This window comes from Lissotriton vulgaris, chromosome 11 (genome assembly GCF_964263255.1).
Source record: "Lissotriton vulgaris chromosome 11, aLisVul1.2, whole genome shotgun sequence".
NCBI classification, from domain to species: domain Eukaryota; kingdom Metazoa; phylum Chordata; class Amphibia; order Caudata; family Salamandridae; genus Lissotriton; species Lissotriton vulgaris.
Genome location: NC_141699.1, coordinates 170,938,114 through 170,957,400, shown reverse-complemented (window position 1 = coordinate 170,957,400; position 19,287 = coordinate 170,938,114). Strand labels below are relative to the sequence as shown.

Here is a 19,287-nt window from a genome sequence, read left to right as displayed (position 1 = left end):
GAGCTGATTAGACCCTAGGAGAAATCTTGGATAGATTCTTGACAAAAGAATACTAAACTTATGCTACACCACACTTACTTCTTCCCTCGTACTAGACTTAGGCTAGGTACATCGGAGTAGGCGTATGTTAGAAGCACCAGTTGAGAACTTTTAGTCTTTATTTATTTATGTATGTATTTTATGGCTTAGAAACCATACCATGCTTTTACAGTATTATTTTATAATACTCTTCCTGCTGTACGCATTATACTTTACAGCCAGTATTACGATTGTAGCAGTTAATTTCTTCTGCATGAGAAAGAAGGCTGTTCAATAAATACTTTTTATTGAAAACGCCCGTCTCTCTATTTTCTCTGCACCTCTGATGAAACAAAGCATGCACGAATGACTGAGTAAAATATATATCTATTGTTTCCACGACTCTGAAGATCAGTTTTATCTTGGGGAAACAAGGTTGTCATGTTTATGCGGTTGTCACAAACTAATCCCTTCTTGTGAATTCGAGAAAGTTTCTAGTGACCTCTGAGCTAGCTGGCTCTCACAATTAAGTTTAATATATTCGATAGAGACATAGTAGACATAAGTCCTACGTCACATCTATAGGATATATTATTCCAAAGCGCAGAGCATATTGGGAATATAGGAACTACACTACACAACGACCTCCAAACTGATACAGAAATGTAAGCTTTCAGCACTCTGCAAGCTGTGAGCATTAGCACTGACCAGGAAGATGGCTACCAGATGTACAGTTACGCTAAGGCAATATTTTATGATTCGAATCGGTTTTATTGTTTCAAAGCAACAATCAAACAGAGTGCAATTAAAGACTTCATCCCACGGGGATGCCCAGGCCACAGTAGTCGCATAAGTGAAAGAACCAACAGCAGCCAAAACATTATCCCATCTAACTCCCCTTTCCTTCCCCTCTCATACTCTCTTCTGAATGAGCGACTCGGGTTACATTAACCCAACCTGGGTCTCAAGTCCCTTCCTGTTGACTCCTGTCCCCCCCCTCTGAGTACCGCTATTTGTAGCAGTTAGTCTCAACAGGTGAAAGTATTTAAGGTATGTCAGTTTGTTAATCGCTGCTGAGAGTAACGTTATATAGAGTTCCCACAGCTCTCAGTATACATCTAGAGTGTGCGTCTTCGGCACTGTCAGTCACTGCATACCCAAAATAATGCACCATTTCCTGTGTAGCCAGGTTGTACGATTAAGAGCTTCATCGTGCCCCAGTGTGAAAGGATCGCCTGGAGCACCGCTATAAGTGATAGTGTAATGTACCAGCACCTCCTAAAGTTAAAAGTAAAGGTCAAATAGTTGGGGAGCCCTAGGACTATGTAGATCGGGAAATGGGAAAGCTGCATTTCAAAGTGTGTTGATGTCCATTAGGATTGTGTACCCATATCGTGTGAGTTATGGCCAGGTTCCCATTGCGAGTCTGGCGGGTGTCAAATACCAGTAAGTAGCTATTCTAGTGGCTATTTCTATGCTTGCTGTGTTACGTCAATGAATGGTGTGCCCTGTAGTACATTTTCCCCCATTCTTTGTAAGTCGGGGATCGCCTCAATTCGTATTACAACAGGAAAACATACAACTCGGTGATAATGCTCCTATCTCCATATTTCATTCAGAGTAATTTTTCAAAGGGTGTAAGAAGACATTGTTCCCCCAGATGAACGTCAGGGTGGGTGACCCAGTGTTGCACTTGTAGGTAACGGACGCATTCCGTAACAAGGGCTAAGATAAAGGGTTAGGCATAGCATATGCCGAAAACATACTGCAAGATAACACTCAGATCTGAGTGAGTTGTCTATTTATTGGGCATGTTGGGAGATGCATGAATCAAAAAGGCATTACCATGGTGCACAAAGAGACGTAAATTACCTGATGACCACCATTTACGACCGTTCAGAATGAAGAAGTCCCCATCTTCTCTGATTGAGGATTCAATGTTGGTGGCATCTGACGAAGCAACCTAGGTTTAAAAGTGTTCCTGGTTTAAATGCATATGTCAAATTATACAAAAACCATATTGTCAGCAGAAAAATGTATTAACTTATTTATTTTGTAATGCTGCAACATGTTCATTCAGGCAAGTTTTAAACACTTCTTTATGCAAATAAAATAGAGTTTTATGTATAGATGGGTGAGTTCAGGGTTTATCAGGGCAAAACAAGTGTTCATAACTCCAGATGAACGTGGTCATTGGTATAAAGTGGAATTCACACAGTTAGTCAATTAGCATTCCCGCCACTTCGGAGCACTAGGATACTGATGGTTTGATCACTACTGAAATGTGCTAGAACTGCTGGTTACAGGATATCTAATTAGCACAACATTCCAGTCCTGGGAACAGCAATATATGTTGCTCCTTGTTTTAGAAACAGGAACGTGTCGGAGGGATAATGGGTATGTCGAGGAGGGTGTCAGTAAGGAATGGTAATGCCAAAGTTATATCACTGCTAGTTCAGACTGAATGGGAGTTGGATCCTCAAATCAGCCTTCTTTGATCGCTGCGTCCTTTATTCAGACTGGCATGATGACAATACTCACCTGGGCAACACTCTAAGAAAGGAAATATTAAGTACAGTTTCTGTCTCCAAGGTGTGTCGCCTGGGGTCCTGCTGAGTGATGCAGGTCATGGATTGGAAAGTAGGTTAGCTTTCCTGTGAGTCTGAGATCCCCATATTCAGCAGTCAATTGCTGCCAATGAATACGCCAACCACCCCATGTCAGTTGGCTACAGTGTTCCAGAATGCTTAGTTTTGGAAAAATAATATGCTGAAAATAAAATTCTCTTGGTCGGAAAAAAAGGAAAATCAGCTTACACCCACCCTCAATCACCCCAAAAGAAAGGCACCTTAATATTGTAAAGTGCAACCACTAAGGAGGAGTGGAGGTGGTATCTGGAGTCCTACGCCTGCACCACGTAGGTAATGTTTTCCTCCTAACAAACCATTTATATCAGAGGGAAAACATTAGCGGAGTTGGGTTGGTTCAGTTATTCATGTTCCAAGTCCGAGATGTTCAGCGTCATGAAGCAAACTGTGACACGGAAAGGCCAATCAGAGTTGGGGCAAAGCAGTAGATTAGGCAGGATCGTCAAAGCTATAATTGGCAAGGGACTCTGCAGGTGTGATGGGCGTTTTGCCTTTTTTTGCCAATATCTGCTATGAAGCAATGCTTTAAAAGACACCTCACAAGGGAATGCGAACACGGTGGAAGTGAGTAGATACCTCAGATGACAGTACTCCGGGTTTGCAGATCCTGCAAGACGTTCACTTGAAAACTAAAAGTTGCACCACTTAGTTATGGAAAGACGTCACTTTGGGACTGAAACCTATTTCTGTAGTCTAAACGGGGACAAGGGAAAATAATAAGTCATTGCAGGAAACATGGGACACTGTGTCAGAGAGAACAATTTCTTAAAAGTGGTGAGCGTGAGGGGTGGGAGAAGGGGAAGCAGCAGCAGAGTAAGTCACAGAGCGCCCGTTTAAATTGTATCTCATACAGGTCACAGGCCTGGACTGCCTATTCTACCTCTCTAGCAAATGCCTGGCAGGCAGCAGGCGAGGTGAAGATTGGCAAAGCAGTGTAAAGAGAAAAGGAAGTAAGTCCCCAGTGCTTGTGTGATTCAAATATGAAGGAGGGAGTATGACAGAGTACTTTTAAAATGCAGTCCGGGGGATACACTAACAGCCACATGCATCAATTGATTTAGGAATCACAAACGGTGCAAATCGCAAAATTCGTCCGTTTGTGATTCCCAAATCACTATTTGGGATGCATCAATCCAAAACTCCAAGAAATCGCTATTTTTTGCGATTTCAGAAAATGCAATTGCATTTAAGGAATCGCAATTTGCGATTCCTTAAATGCAATGCACGACACCCAAAAAGAATATCGCAATTAGGAGGAAAAAATTACCTCATGGTAATTTGCGAATTATGTAAAAAATGCAATTTTGTGCATTTTTTTAACTGTCATGTTGTGCACACACATGCCCTTAGGGCATGTATGTGCACAACATATGTGTATAGATTGATATCAGGGGTGCAACAGGGTGTCCTTTGGACACCCCTGCACCCTTGAAATCGCAATCTCAATTTGCGATTAGCTAATTGCGAATCGCAAATTGAGATTGTCTTCCCATTCATTCCTATGGGCCTTTTGGCCCATAGGAATCAATGGGAAGGGATTCCTTAATTGCGATTCGCAAATTGTGAATCGCAATTAAGGAAAAATAAGGAATCGCTAAAAATGTTGCGATTTTTTGATGCATTGCCGTTTGCGATTCCTTAATTGCGATTCCTTAATTTTCGCAATTAAGAAATCGTAAACGGCACCAATGATGCATGTACCTGTGAGTGCTAAGGGATGGGTTCAGGTATAACTTAAAGTAGAAGGATGTCTTTCAAGATTGTTCTGTGGAATAGTAAAGCCCTACAGAAAGCAAGTAAGAGAGGGCTTGAGTATTACAATATTTATATTATGTGGATTTGAGCATTTTTATATTATAGGAAATTTATATACAACGTATTGGTTGGTAGAATAGTCCCAGCAGGAAGTGACTCCTCCACAAAGGAGGTTACTATATTGTTTATAATGTCTCTGAAAATGAAGTTAAAATAATTAACATGAATTTGTTAGAAAGACGCGCTTCAGTGCAAGGACAGGAAAAGATTTACACTGGAATGGTTACAATTAGTCCTAATAGCGACAAGGGGCTTTTTACAAAAGATAAACAGTCTCAAATTGGTGCAGCACATATATTTTTAATTTCTAATGTCAAAATATGCGTCTGAATTTAAATTAACATGTGTAGCAAAAACCCATGTTTTTTCAAATAGTTTGTTTCATTTTAATGTGTGAAGATAACACGGTTTAGCATTTTTCTGATGAGAGTTCGCACAGTTCAAAGCAACTTGTATGATTGGGGAACATTTTAGTGTGGCACTTGACTACTAGATGGATAAAAGAAATAATCACAACCTCACCTATCCGACATGTGCAAACACAGTGATCACATCTAGGCGTGTAATAAAATTAATTCTATCTGTCAAGGAGGTGTGGTAATCCAGGTTTTAAAGTGTGTGTTCACTCTAATAAACACAGATCCTACTTTAGAAGTGATAATGTGTTTATACCACGTTGGAGACATTCTCATCAAGCATACTACACCCTGCTCTATTCCAGAAACATTTGGTTCATTTTAATTTGAGATTATTTTAGGGGGAACAAATCCCAAAATCGTCGAACGGTGGATGGGTCGTATTTTTAGATACAAACATTGTGTCTTATTTGGAGAGTAAAATGTGTCATTTTATACAAACTAATAAAGGTTCAGCAAACATTTTATAAGTTTGGGATGAGATAAAAGTCTATTAAAGACGTTTGGAAAAACATTTCTAAGGATACTTTCGGAAGGGGAAGATCCAAAGGATCTATTGATAGAAAAATCACCACCAAACACAGCCATACCCGCCTCCTATACTACAAAAAAAGTGTGTGCTGCAGGAGAACGCAGAGGTGCTAAAAATAAACAGCCGGTGAGCCAACAGCATCTCAAATACTAAAAAACAAACAAAAAAATATGTCGGACCACAAGATAGAGGTGGCTTGCAGACGCAAAAAATTGCTCATGTTCTGGGTCACAGCTGGCTCTAATCACCATGCATACATTTTTTGGCTTGCTTTTTTTCCCGAAGGAAGGGAAGATGACAGCTGAAGAAAAAAAAGAAAGGAGGGTAGAGGAGAAGGGGGAAAGCAAGCAACAAAGACACCCTTGGGTGAGTACTTGACCTCTGGAAACTCACTGGCAGGTTTCACGCATTGCTGAGTTCTGCACAGTGATCAAACCAGACATTAGCTGGATCATACAGAACCATTCTGCTATTAAGAGCGATTTAAGAACAAGTTACTTACCTTCTGTAACGCTTTTTCTGGTGGATACAGTATCTGCCTGTGGATTCCTCACCTTATGAATTACCCCCATGCACAGCATTCCGTAGAAACTTTTCTCCTCAGCTCTCCCACGTGGACAAGGACATCACAATGGTATGGCTCTGCACGCGACTCCGCGTTACATCGTCAGAGCCATAAGAAGACCTCGTTGGCGTGCTGACATCAGTTCCACCCATTATTTCTGTGCCTTCAAGGCGAATGGGTGAACCGACAACATTTTCACAAGTATACACAGTATACAAACACAGCCAAACATGGCATTTATCTTCCTAGACATTTCCTAGAGCCAAGCATCACATGATTTCAACATTAAATCATATAAAAAAACCTGGTGCATCAGGCACGACATGTATGCTTGCAATGATTGTTATTCCGTGATACCATACGTAGACGTTGTACGGGTGTATTGCCTTTCATGTACATGTAAGCTAAAAGTCAATAAAAACAGATTTCAACAAAAGAAAATAATTAAAGCATATAAAAAATGCACTGATTATTTTTCGGTATAAGCAGACAGGCTATGGGGAGGTGGGTGGGTCAGTGAGGAATCCACAGGCAGATACTTACTGAAAGTAAATAACTTGTTCTTCTGATAGATAAATGTGCCAGTGGATTTCTCACCTTATGAATTGCATCCCCGAGCAGTCCCACTCCCGGCGGAGGGTGCCTGCCTGTCTATACCAAAAAATCCTGCAGCACAGAACGTTCAAAATGGCTGTCCCTCCTCAACTCTGAATCCAAGCATTAGTGCTTTGCAAAAGTGTGGAGGGAGGCCCAAGTTGCCACCTTGCAGATGTCTACCACACAGACACCTCTAGCTACAGCCAAAGAAAAAGACTTAGCTCCGGTAGAATGAGCTCGAATACCTTCAGGAGGCTCCTTCTTAGCCAAGGTGCAGCAGATATTGATACAGAGGATCAGCCACCTGGACAGTGTTTTTTTGTGGACAGCCTTGCCCTTCATCTTGCCCACATATCCGATGAAGAGTTGATCGTCCAACCTGAAGTCCTATCCAGGTAGAAGCTGACTGCCCTTTTAGGGTCCAGGTGATGAAGTTTCTCCTTCACCTTAGAAGGGGAGAGGGAAGGAAGAAAGTGGGTAAAGTGATGGATTGCCCTAGGTAGAAAGGAGTGACCATCTTAGGCAGGAAAGCAGCTCTGCTCCTAAGAATCATCTTATCCGCATGAAAGGATGTGAATGAAGGCCTGGAGCTAAGAGCTTGCAAATCACTCACCCTCCTAGCAGAAGTGATTGCAACCAAAAATATTGTTTTAAATGCCAGAAACCTTAAGGGACAACTATGCAATAGAATAGAACCTGCTCCTGCAACTGGGAGAGGAGGTCTGCCCTGAGAGGGAGACGTAATGGAAGGTGTGATCAGAGGTAAAGGAGTTATGTGTACTACACCCTTCTCGGCCAATTCTGAGCGATCAATATGACTTGGACCCGGTCTTGGTCAATGTTGGAAAGGGGGTTATTGGTAGGGGCAAATGTAGGTCTGCCACTGGCAATAAGGCCACTAACACATGATAGGACTCAGCATAGGTCTTAGAAAATTATTCCTTTGCTCAACCCTTGGTAACGTCGCTGTGAGCAGGCAGGCTTAACTTCAAAGACAGGTATGTAAAGCATTCAAAAACACAATTTCAGTAAATAATTGAGACACAACACAAAATAAAAATCCAACACCACTTTATAAAAATAGGTAATATTTTTATATTTTAAAGACACCAAAACTAAAATAATCTACTGTAGGGAACCAGAGATATGAATGTTTAAAGATTAGTCACTTTCTAGTGCTTAGAAACCAACAGTGCCCCTTTAAGTCATTTTGTTTTCTCTGTCAGGGACACACCTTTATAAATTGTTCTGAAGAATTTTCTCACCACTGTAGTGGGCCGCCTTCTTCAGCAAGCGGGGTACAGTTAGAACACCATCCTGGTGTTCTGCTTGCGGGTCCCAAAGTATCCAACACACAATCCAAGGTTCTGGAATCTCCAAGAGGGTCCTTGAAAGTGTGAAACTTCAATTTCGCAATCCACTTGAACAAAACCCTTACAAATCCACTAGTACTCCAGGCTTTGAATTCTTTGTGGGGCTGTCCAGGTGAGCTCTGTTAACCTGTAGCTTGCAGGGAGTTCAACTCTTGAGTCCTTTGGCAGCAAGGTAATCCACAGGGCTGCAGTGTTAGTTGGTGCAGTCTTCAGAGGTCAGGCCTTAGAGTTCCTTGCACAGCAAAATCTTTTTCATCAGGGCACTTCTTGCTTCAGTAAGTTTAAAGCAGCAGATCTGGAGGACTCTGCCCCTCTCAGATACTTATTCGAAATTCTCTGGGTCAAGCACCAGGTCACTGCTGACAAATGAGAGCAGGACAACTCCTCATAGTTATGGCCACATCCTGTAGAGTGTGGCATTAGTTTGTCCCAGTGTGCATCATTCTTCCTAATTCATAATGGCTGATTTTCCAGCAAGGAGGTAAGAGCTGGCTAAACACACCCCCTGGGATGGCTTATTTCCATGGACTTTCCCCCTACCATCTGCACATACCTTCCTTAAGCCTAGCCCTGACTCTGGGTCAAAACTGTCAGAGTGGACTGAAACCCAGGCCTCCCCTCTGCCTTTGAAGAGCATAGTTTATGACGCCACCTCCTGGCCTGGCATTCCTATAGACCAGCACACTGCCCTCCCAGCAGCCTGGCTAATCCACTTAACTCTGACCAATCAGGGCAGACCGCTGAAAAGCTGAATTTGGACTTAGAAAGAAGAAAGTCTCATAACTTCTTGTATGTACACTTTAGGAGAAATTCAACAATATAATATTGTTGGGTTTACTACTACCATTCTGGGAAGTCTTTGAATGGTCCGGCTGGTCCTCTCCTATCAATATTTATTAATCAATCACTTCCTGCCATGTTAACCTATGGGCCATGGGGTTTGCAATGGGGAAAATGACTTGGGCCACTTTTCAAGAACCAGGGCTTATAAACCCATATTTAATAAGTATTTCCCTAATTTCTACAGGACCCCCACCCCCTGTGCAACTAGGGGAGACTTCAGGGGTTCTGAATCTGCAGAAATCATGCAGATTATCCTTACCCAATTCTTCTAGCATCAAAGTCGAATTTGAGCAGCTCTAAAACACAATATGGGGAGTGAAATGTAAAATTTCACTTTACCCAGGCATATAAAAACTCATTTTATAAGGGCGTACCTTATAGATAACTGACCCCCCCTGGGGGTCCTTATTATGCAAAAAACATGGTAGGTTTTTCCTTTTTAAGCGCCCCTACCCCCAAAGTCGAGTTTGGGCACAATTTAAGGTTTAAAAGCTGTCCTGGCCACCAGTGCTGCTTTTAAACTGACCTCAGGCATCAGCACTGCACACATGCTAGTGCAGAAAATCTGCTGGCCTCTAAACTGCCATGCCCCAGGATACTGGAGACTTCTAGGTAGTTTCAATCCCCTGCCCTATTACATACTAGGGGCTTATGGGGTAGGTCATGCCAATTACTAGGGTACCCCACCATATCATAGTGTACCTTAGTGTATGTTGGGTGTCTTAACTGTATTCTAATGTGTTCCTTTTAGCTTGGCACTGGCCCTGGGCCTGGTTAAACAGAGCCCAGGGTCAGTCAGAGTCAGTTACCACCAGTTCCAGTCAGCAGAAAGCTGGGGGGTGCCAAGGGCACAGGATGACTTTGCAACATAGCCCCCCCCCCCCCCCCCCAAAACGAAAGGTGATGGGTTACTAACCTACACCCTGGTAGTCCTCATCGGCTAAGTGGAAAAACCTGGAAAGTCCATCTGCATTGGCATGGGCAACCCCAGGTCTGTGTTCTACTGTAAAGTCCGTTCCCTGTAGGGAAATGGACCACCTTAACAGCTTGGGATTCTCCCCTCTCATCTGCATGAGCCACCTGAGAGGCCTGTGGTCAGTTTGAACATGAAAGTGAGTCCCAAACAAATATGGTCTCAACTTTTTCAGTGACCACACCACAGCAAAAGCCTCTCTCTCAATGGCACTCCACCTCTGCTCTCTGGGAAGAAGCCTCCTGCTAATAAAGGCAACTGTCTGATCAATGCCCCCTTCATTTACCTGTGACACAACTGCGCAATCCCTTGCTCTGAAGCATCAGTCTGAACTACAAATTATTTTGTGTAGTCAGGGGCCAGTAACACTGGTGCTGAACACATAGCAGCTTTCAGAGTGTCAAAAGCCTTCTGACACTCTGGAGTCCAAATCACCTTTTTGGGCCTCTTTTTAGAAGTCAGTTCTGTTTGGGGCCCCACAATGGTCCCATAATTTGGAACAAACCTTCTATAGTACCCTGTCAGTCCAAGGAATTCCCTGACCTGAGTCTGGGTAACAGGAGCTGTCTAATCCAAAATAGTTTGGATTTTAGCTTGGAGAGGCTGTACATGATCCCCACCTACCAGGTGGCCCAGGTACACCACGGAACTCGGCCCTATTTGGCACTTGCTTGCCCTAATAGTGAAGTGAAGTATTTTTTATTTGTTGATTTATTAAAATCATTACAAGCAAGGAAAGATAACAGCAACCGAGTAAAACAAGCCTATACTTGCCCTAATAGTCAGGCCTGCTTGCTGCATGGCCTGAAGCACTTCCCTTAGGTGGTTTAAGTGATCCCCCCAGGTAGAACTGTATACAGCTATATCATCCAGGTAAGCTGCACTGAACTGTTTCAACCCAGACAAGACCCTGTTCACCAACCTTTGGAAGGTGGCTGGCGCATTCTTTAATCCAAAGGGCATTACCTTGAACTGATAATGTCCCTTTGGTGTGGAGAATGCTGACCTCTCCTTTGCTCCATCAATGAGGGCAATCTGCCAGTAACCTGAAGTCAAATCAAAAGTACTCCGGTACTTAGCAGCCCCCAACCTATCAATGAGGTCATCAGCTCTAGGTATAGGGTGAGCGCCCGTCTTTGTGACTGCATTCAAACCTCTGTAGTCCACACAGAACCTTAACTCCTTGGGTCCCCCCTGAGGGTTAGGTTTAGGTACCAGTACCACTGGACTGGCCCATGGACTCTCTAACGGTTCAATTGCCCCCATCTCCAGCAACTTAGCATCCTCAGCTTTAATGCTGGCTCTGACATGGTCAGACGACCTGTACAGTTTATTTTTGACAGGTAGGCTGTCACCAGTGCCAATGTGGTGCGCACACCACTCAGTGATGCCTGGGGTCAAAGAGAACAGGCCAGCAAACTGCTCCAGCCCCTGCTTACAGTCTCTGTGCTGCTGGTCTATCAATTTGGGAGAGAGTACAACTCCCTAGACTGACCCATCTTGCACATTAGTGCAGAGGAGGTCGGGCACAGGTTCAGTTTCCTCCTCTACGCCATCATCAGTGACCAGTAACATGGTCACGTCTGCCTTGTCATGGTGGGGTTTCAATCCATTCACATGCAGGACCCTGTGAGGGTTCCTGGGGGTGCCAAGGTCAACCAAATAGGTAAACTCACCCTTCTTTTCTAAGATTGGATAGGGTCCACTCCACTTGTCATGGAGGGCCCTGGGAGCCACAGGCTCCAACACCCACACCAACTGTCCTGGAGTATACTCAGGCATAGTAGCCTTTAGATCATACCAGTGCTTCATTAGCTCCTGGCTGGCCTCCAGTTTCCTGTTTGCCTTGCACATGTACTCCGCCATTCTAGATCTCAGACCTAGCACATAATCAAGCACATTGTCCTTAGCTTCTTTAAGAGGCTTCTCTAAAGACTCTCTTAGCAGGCTCAATGGCCCCCTCACATGGTGTCCAAACACCAACTCAAAAGGACTGAAACCAACCCCTTTCTGTGGCACCTCCCTGTAGGCAAACAGTAAGCACGGGGGGAGAAGAACATCCCATCTCCTCCTGAGTTTCTCTGACAACCCATTTATCATGCCCTTCAGGGTTTTGTTTAATCTCTCAACAAGACAATTTCCTTGTGGGTGATAGGGGGTGGTGAACTTGTAGTTGACACCACACTCATCCCACATAGCAGTCAGATAGCTGGACAGGAAGTTTGTGCCCCTACCTGACACCACCTCTTTTGGAAAACCCACTCTGGTGAACACACCAAGCAGTGCTCTAGCCACTGCAGGTGCATCAATGGTTCTAAGAGGTATGGCTTCAGGGTATCTAGCATGGTCAACTACCACTAAGATATACTTATTCCCTGATGCAGTAGGTGGGTCCAGGGGACCAATAATGTCCATCCCCACCCTTTCAAAAGGAACCCCAACCACTGGCAGTGGTATTATGGGAACCTTTGTCTTGCCCCCGCCTTGCCACTGGCCTGACAGGTGACAGAGGAGCTGCAAAACTCCTTTACCTTTTCAGACATATTGGGCCAGTAGAAATGGTTCACCAAACGGTTCCATGTCTTTGTCCGTCCCAAATGTCCTGCCAAGGGGATATCTTGACCCAAAGTCAGGATGAACTCTCTGTACTTCTGGGGCACCACCAATCTCCTGGTGGCCCCCTCCTTGAGGTTTCTGGCCTCAGAATAAAGCAGTCCATCTTCCCAGTAGAGTTTGTGAAACCCACTGTCATTCCCCTCCTCTTGCTTAGAAGCAATGAGCCTCAAGCTCTCATGGGTTGGACAGTCACGCTGCCCCTGACTGAAGTTCTCTCTGGAGGGTCCACCTGCTCCTGTCAGTTCTGCCAAATCTGACATCTCTGGCAGGGATGGAGTCCCTCCCTCAGAGGCCAGATCCTCCCCATCAGGGCTAGATTCTTCCTGCACCTCTGGAGTTCCCTGGGCTGGCTCACAAGGCCCAGTTCCCTTGTCCTTGGATGCTTGGCCCTTTGTTCCAGGGTCCAAGTGTCCAGCCCCTCGCTTCTGGCTAGTCTGTGACCTAGTCACAGCACATACCCACTGAGGGAGCTCCAACATTTTCATATGGAGTCCTCTCGCCACCTCTGACCACGCAGAGGCTTCAAGATCATTGCCCAGTAAACACTGGACTGGGAGCACCTTTGACACAGCTACCTTCATAGGGCCTGTCACACCTCCCCATTCCACATCCACCACAGCCATGGGATGGAGTTTGGTAGTGCTGTCTGCATATGGCACCTGGTGAAGCTCACCAGGTAACAACCTCTCTGGGGCACCAGTTCATCCAGGACCATAGTTACACTAGCCCCAGTTTCTCTGAAAGCCTCAACCTCACTCCCATTCACTTTAGGCCTCTGCCTGTACTTGTCCATTTTTGGAGGTAAGGCAGCAATGGTGGCAATATTCACCCCACCCAGGGACACTAAGGTTGCTTCCACCACCTGCCTGTTCTGTACACCACCTTCCACCCCTACACTGACACTGGCAATCCCTGTGGATGCCCCCTTAGGGGGGAGCTTCTTGGTGCAGAAAGCACCTCCCTGTTTATGCCCTGGCTGGTTACAGTCAAAGCACTTACCCACCTTTGAGGGACCAAAGAACCTACCAGGCTTTCCATGAAACCCTCTCCCTTTGAATTTGGGTTGGCTCGGGCCCCCCTCCTTGTGCAGGTTTTTGTGGGTCTTTGGAGGACTCCTTAGGTTTTTGACCTTCATTTCCCTGGGCTTTTCCCTGGGGAGGGACCTGTCCTCCTTTCTTCTGGTCACCCCTGATGCTGAATGGAAACCCGGGTTCTCACCCACTCATCAGCTGATTTCCCCCAGCTCTCTGGGGTCTGTCAGCTTAGAGTCCACTAGATACTGGTGTAACTTCTCTTCTGCACAATAAGTCAAAATGTGTTCTTTCAAAAACAAATGATACAATCCCTCATATGTGTCAACTTTGTTACCAACAATCCAGTCTTCCAGTGCCTTTACTGAAACATCCACAAAGTCTACCCAAGACTTTGAACTCAATTTCTGCGTGCCTCTAAACTTCACCCTGTACTGTTCTGGAGTCAGACCAAATCTCTTGACTAAGCATGCCTTAATCTGCTGGTATGATTCTGCATACTCTCCCTTCAGGGTCAGGAGCCTATCCCTCCCAGATACTGGAATCAACTCCCACAGGAGTGCAGCCCAATATCTAGAGTGGACCCTACTCATTTTAAGAGCCCTCTCAAAGGCTGCTAGCCACTTGTCAATGCCATCCCACTCAGTGTACTTAGGTACTATGCCCTTGGGAAGTTTAGGTTCAAATCTACCACCCCTGGACATCTCAGCATCTTCTTCACTTTCGCTGCCACCATTCCTTTTCTCCTCTTCCCTATTCCATTTTCTCTTAGCCAATTCGAATTTCTCCTTCTCAAAGGCAATCAACTCTAATTGAGCCTGAAGCTGTCTCACTGCAAGGGACAGTAGTGGTACCTGAGTAAGGGACCCTTCCCCACTCCCACCACCACCTTGATTCACTTGGGTAACACTAGTCACAATGGGAAAGGTCTCATCCTCACCCCTCTCTCGGGTGAGGTTGGGGGGGAACATCTTCCCACCCCCTTGGGTTCTCCTCCGCTGCCCTGGCCCAGGCCTTTTGGGACTTAAGCAACCCTGCCTTCCTCATCTTCTTGGCAGGGTGCAGCCCCCTAAGCCTACATTGTTCTCTAAGATCCGCCATCTTAAGCTGGGACTGTTTAGCCAGGTCCAGCTCCATGGTTCCCTAGTTTTGGGTCACAAAAAACTAGGCACAATAGACTTAGAACAATTTGGAAAAATCAAAACAATGGATTAAAAACAGTTCAGTCCAAATTCGAAAAATCAAACTCAAAAGTTTTGTTCTAAGGCAATTTAGGGGATTTTTATAATCTCAAATCATTCACTGAAAGGTGTCCTTGTTAAACACAAGTCCTCATCCACACCGCTGAACACCAAATGTTGGAAAGGGGGTTATTGGTATGGGCAAATGTAGGTCTGCCACTGGCAATAAGGCCACTAACACATGATAGGACTCAGCATAGCTCTTAGAAAATTATTCCTTTGCTCAACCCTTGGTAACGTGGCTACGAGCAGACAGGCTTAACTTCAAAGACAGGTATGTAAAACATTCAAAAACACCATTTCAGTAAATAATTAAGACACAACACAAAATAAAAATCCAACACCAATTTATAAAAATAGGTAATATTTTTGTCTTTCAAATGACAACAAAACGAAAATAATCCGCTGTAGGGAACCAGAGATATGAATTTTTAAAGATTAGTCACTTCCACTTGAACAAAACCCTTACAAATCCACTATTACTCCAGGCTTTGAATTCTTTGTGGGGCTGTCCAGGTGAGCTCTGTTAACCTGTAGCTTGCAGGGAGTTCAACTCTTGAGTCCTTTGGCAGCAAGGTAATCCACAGGGCTGCAGTTTTACTTGGTGCAGTCTTCAGAGGTCAGGCCTTAGCGTTCCTTGCACAGCAAAATCTTTTTCATCAGGGCACTTCTTGCTTCAGTAAGTTTAAAGCAGCAGATCTGGAGGACTCTGCCCCTCTCAGATACTTATTCGAAATTCTCTGGGTCAAGCACCAGGTCACTGCTGACAAATGAGAGCAGGACAACTCCTCATAGTTATGGCCACATCCTGTAGAGTGTGGCATTAGTTTGTCCCAGTGTGCATCATTCTTCCTAATTCATAATGGCTGATTTTCCAGCAAGGAGGTAAGAGCTGGCTAAACACACCCCCTGGGATGGCTTATTTCCATGGACTTTCCCCCTACCATCTGCACATACCTTCCTTAAGCCTAGCCCTGACTCTGGGTCAAAACTGTCAGAGTGGACTGAAACCCAGGCCTCCCCTCTGCCTTTGAAGAGCATAGTTTATGACGCCACCTCCTGGCCTGGCATTCCTATAGACCAGCACACTGCCCTCCCAGCAGCCTGGCTAATCCACTTAACTCTGACCAATCAGGGCAGACCGCTGAAAAGCTGAATTTGGACTTAGAAAGAAGAAAGTCTCATAACTTCTTGTATGTACACTTTAGGAGAAATTCAACAATATAATATTGTTGGGTTTACTACTACCATTCTGGGAAGTCTTTGAATGGTCCGGCTGGTCCTCTCCTATCAATATTTATTAATCAATCACTTCCTGCCATGTTAACCTATGGGCCATGGGGTTTGCAATGGGGAAAATGACTTGGGCCACTTTTCAAGAACCAGGGCTTATAAACCCATATTTAATAAGTATTTCCCTAATTTCTACAGGACCCCCACCCCCTGTGCAACTAGGGGAGACTTCAGGGGTTCTGAATCTGCAGAAATCATGCAGATTATCCTTACCCAATTCTTCTAGCATCAAAGTCGAATTTGAGCAGCTCTAAAACACAATATGGGGAGTGAAATGTAAAATTTCACTTTACCCAGGCATATAAAAACTCATTTTATAAGGGCGTACCTTATAGATAACTGACCCCCCCTGGGGGTCCTTATTATGCAAAAAACATGGTAGGTTTTTCCTTTTTAAGCGCCCCTACCCCCAAAGTCGAGTTTGGGCACAATTTAAGGTTTAAAAGCTGTCCTGGCCACCAGTGCTGCTTTTAAACTGACCTCAGGCATCAGCACTGCTCACATGCTAGTGCAGAAAATCTGCTGGCCTCTAAACTGCCATGCCCCAGGATACTGGAGACTTCTAGGTAGTTTCAATCCCCTGCCCTATTACATACTAGGGGCTTATGGGGTAGGTCATGCCAATTACTAGGGTACCCCACCATACCATAGTGTACCTTAGTGTATGTTGGGTGTCTTAACTGTATTCTAATGTGTTCCTTTTAGCTTGGCACTGGCCCTGGGCCTGGTTAAACAGAGCCCAGGGTCAGTCAGAGTCAGTTACCACCAGTTCCAGTCAGCAGAAAGCTGGGGGGTGCCCAGGGCACAGGATGACTTTGCAACATAGCCCCCACCCCCCCAAAACGAAAGGTGATGGGTTACTAACCTACACCCTGGTAGTCCTCATCGGCTAAGTGGAAAAACCTGGAAAGTCCATCTGCATTGGCATGGGCAACCCCAGGTCTGTGTTCTACTGTAAAGTCCGTTCCCTGTAGGGAAATGGACCACCTTAACAGCTTGGGATTCTCCCCTCTCATCTGCATGAGCCACCTGAGAGGCCTGTGGTCAGTTTGAACATGAAAGTGAGTCCCAAACAAATATGGTCTCAACTTTTTCAGTGACCACACCACAGCAAAAGCCTCTCTCTCAATGGCACTCCACCTCTGCTCTCTGGGAAGAAGCCTCCTGCTAATAAAGGCAACTGTCTGATCAATGCCCCCTTCATTTACCTGTGACACAACTGCGCAATCCCTTGCTCTGAAGCATCAGTCTGAACTACAAATTATTTTGTGTAGTCAGGGGCCAGTAACACTGGTGCTGAACACATAGCAGCTTTCAGAGTGTCAAAAGCCTTCTGACACTCTGGAGTCCAAATCACCTTTTTGGGCCTCTTTTTAGAAGTCAGTTCTGTTTGGGGCCCCACAATGGTCCCATAATTTGGAACAAACCTTCTATAGTACCCTGTCAGTCCAAGGAATTCCCTGACCTGAGTCTGGGTAACAGGAGCTGTCTAATCCAAAATAGTTTGGATTTTAGCTTGGAGAGGCTGTACATGATCCCCACCTACCAGGTGGCCCAGGTACACCACGGAACTCGGCCCTATTTGGCACTTGCTTGCCCTAATAGTGAAGTGAAGTATTTTTTATTTGTTGATTTATTAAAATCATTACAAGCAAGGAAAGATAACAGCAACCGAGTAAAACAAGCCTATACTTGCCCTAATAGTCAGGCCTGCTTGCTGCATGGCCTGAAGCACTTCCCTTAGGTGGTTTAAGTGATCCCCCCCAGGTAGAACTGTATACAGCTATATCATCCAGGTAAGCTGCACTGAACTGTTTCAACCCAGACAAGACCCTGTTCACCAACCTTTGGAAGGTGGCTGGCGCATTCTTTAATCCAAAGGGCATTACCTTGAACTGATAATGTCCCTTTGGTGTGGAGAATGCTGACCTCTCCTTTGCTCCATCAATGAGGGCAATCTGCCAGTAACCTGAAGTCAAATCAAAAGTACTCAGGTACTTAGCAGCCCCCAACCTATCAATGAGGTCATCAGCTCTAGGTATAGGGTGAGCGTCCGTCTTTGTGACTGCATTCAAACCTCTGTAGTCCACACAGAACCTTAACTCCTTGGGTCCCCCCTGAGGGTTAGGTTTAGGTACCAGTACCACTGGACTGGCCCATGGACTCTCTAACGGTTCAATTGCCCCCATCTCCAGCAACTTAGCATCCTCAGCTTTAATGCTGGCTCTGACATGGTCAGACGACCTGTACAGTTTATTTTTGACAGGTAGGCTGTCACCAGTGCCAATGTGGTGCGCACACCACTCAGTGATGCCTGGGGTCAAAGAGAACAGGCCAGCAAACTGCTCCAGCCCCTGCTTACAGTCTCTGTGCTGCTGGTCTATCAATTTGGGAGAGAGTACAACTCCCTAGACTGACCCATCTTGCACATTAGTGCAGAGGAGGTCGGGCACAGGTTCAGTTTCCTCCTCTACGCCATCATCAGTGACCAGTAACATGGTCACGTCTGCCTTGTCATGGTGGGGTTTCAATCCATTCACATGCAGGACCCTGTGAGGGTTCCTGGGGGTGCCAAGGTCAACCAAATAGGTAAACTCACCCTTCTTTTCTAAGATTGGATAGGGTCCACTCCACTTGTCATGGAGGGCCCTGGGAGCCACAGGCTCCAACACCCACACCAACTGTCCTGGAGTATACTCAGGCATAGTAGCCTTTAGATCATACCAGTGCTTCATTAGCTCCTGGCTGGCCTCCAGTTTCCTGTTTGCCTTGCACATGTACTCCGCCATTCTAGATCTCAGACCTAGCACATAATCAAGCACATTGTCCTTAGCTTCTTTAAGAGGCTTCTCTAAAGACTCTCTTAGCAGGCTCAATGGCCCCCTCACATGGTGTCCAAACACCAACTCAAAAGGACTGAAACCAACCCCTTTCTGTGGCACCTCCCTGTAGGCAAACAGTGAGCACGGGGGGAGAAGAACATCCCATCTCCTCCTGAGTTTCTCTGACAACCCATTTATCATGCCCTTCAGGGTTTTGTTTAATCTCTCAACAAGACAATTTCCTTGTGGGTGATAGGGGGTGGTGAACTTGTAGTTGACACCACACTCATCCCACATAGCAGTCAGATAGCTGGACAGGAAGTTTGTGCCCCTACCTGACACCACCTCTTTTGGAAAACCCACTCTGGTGAACACACCAAGCAGTGCTCTAGCCACTGCAGGTGCATCAATGGTTCTAAGAGGTATGGCTTCAGGGTATCTAGCATGGTCAACTACCACTAAGATATACTTATTCCCTGATGCAGTAGGTGGGTCCAGGGGACC

At 45.3% G+C, this 19,287-nt stretch overlaps 1 protein-coding gene across 8 annotated transcripts in view; it reads right to left on the bottom strand.

Moving 5' to 3' along the window:
* Positions 1-19,287, bottom strand: part of ACAD10 (acyl-CoA dehydrogenase family member 10) — a 627,389-nt gene that overhangs the window by 79,339 nt on the left and 528,763 nt on the right. For all 8 annotated transcript variants that reach the window (XM_086943061.1, XM_086943062.1, XM_086943065.1 and 5 more), the window contains one exon: positions 1,891-1,981. In XM_086943061.1, coding sequence (XP_086799187.1) covers positions 1,891-1,981 — 91 coding nt within the window. The remainder of the gene's footprint in view (positions 1-1,890; positions 1,982-19,287) is intronic.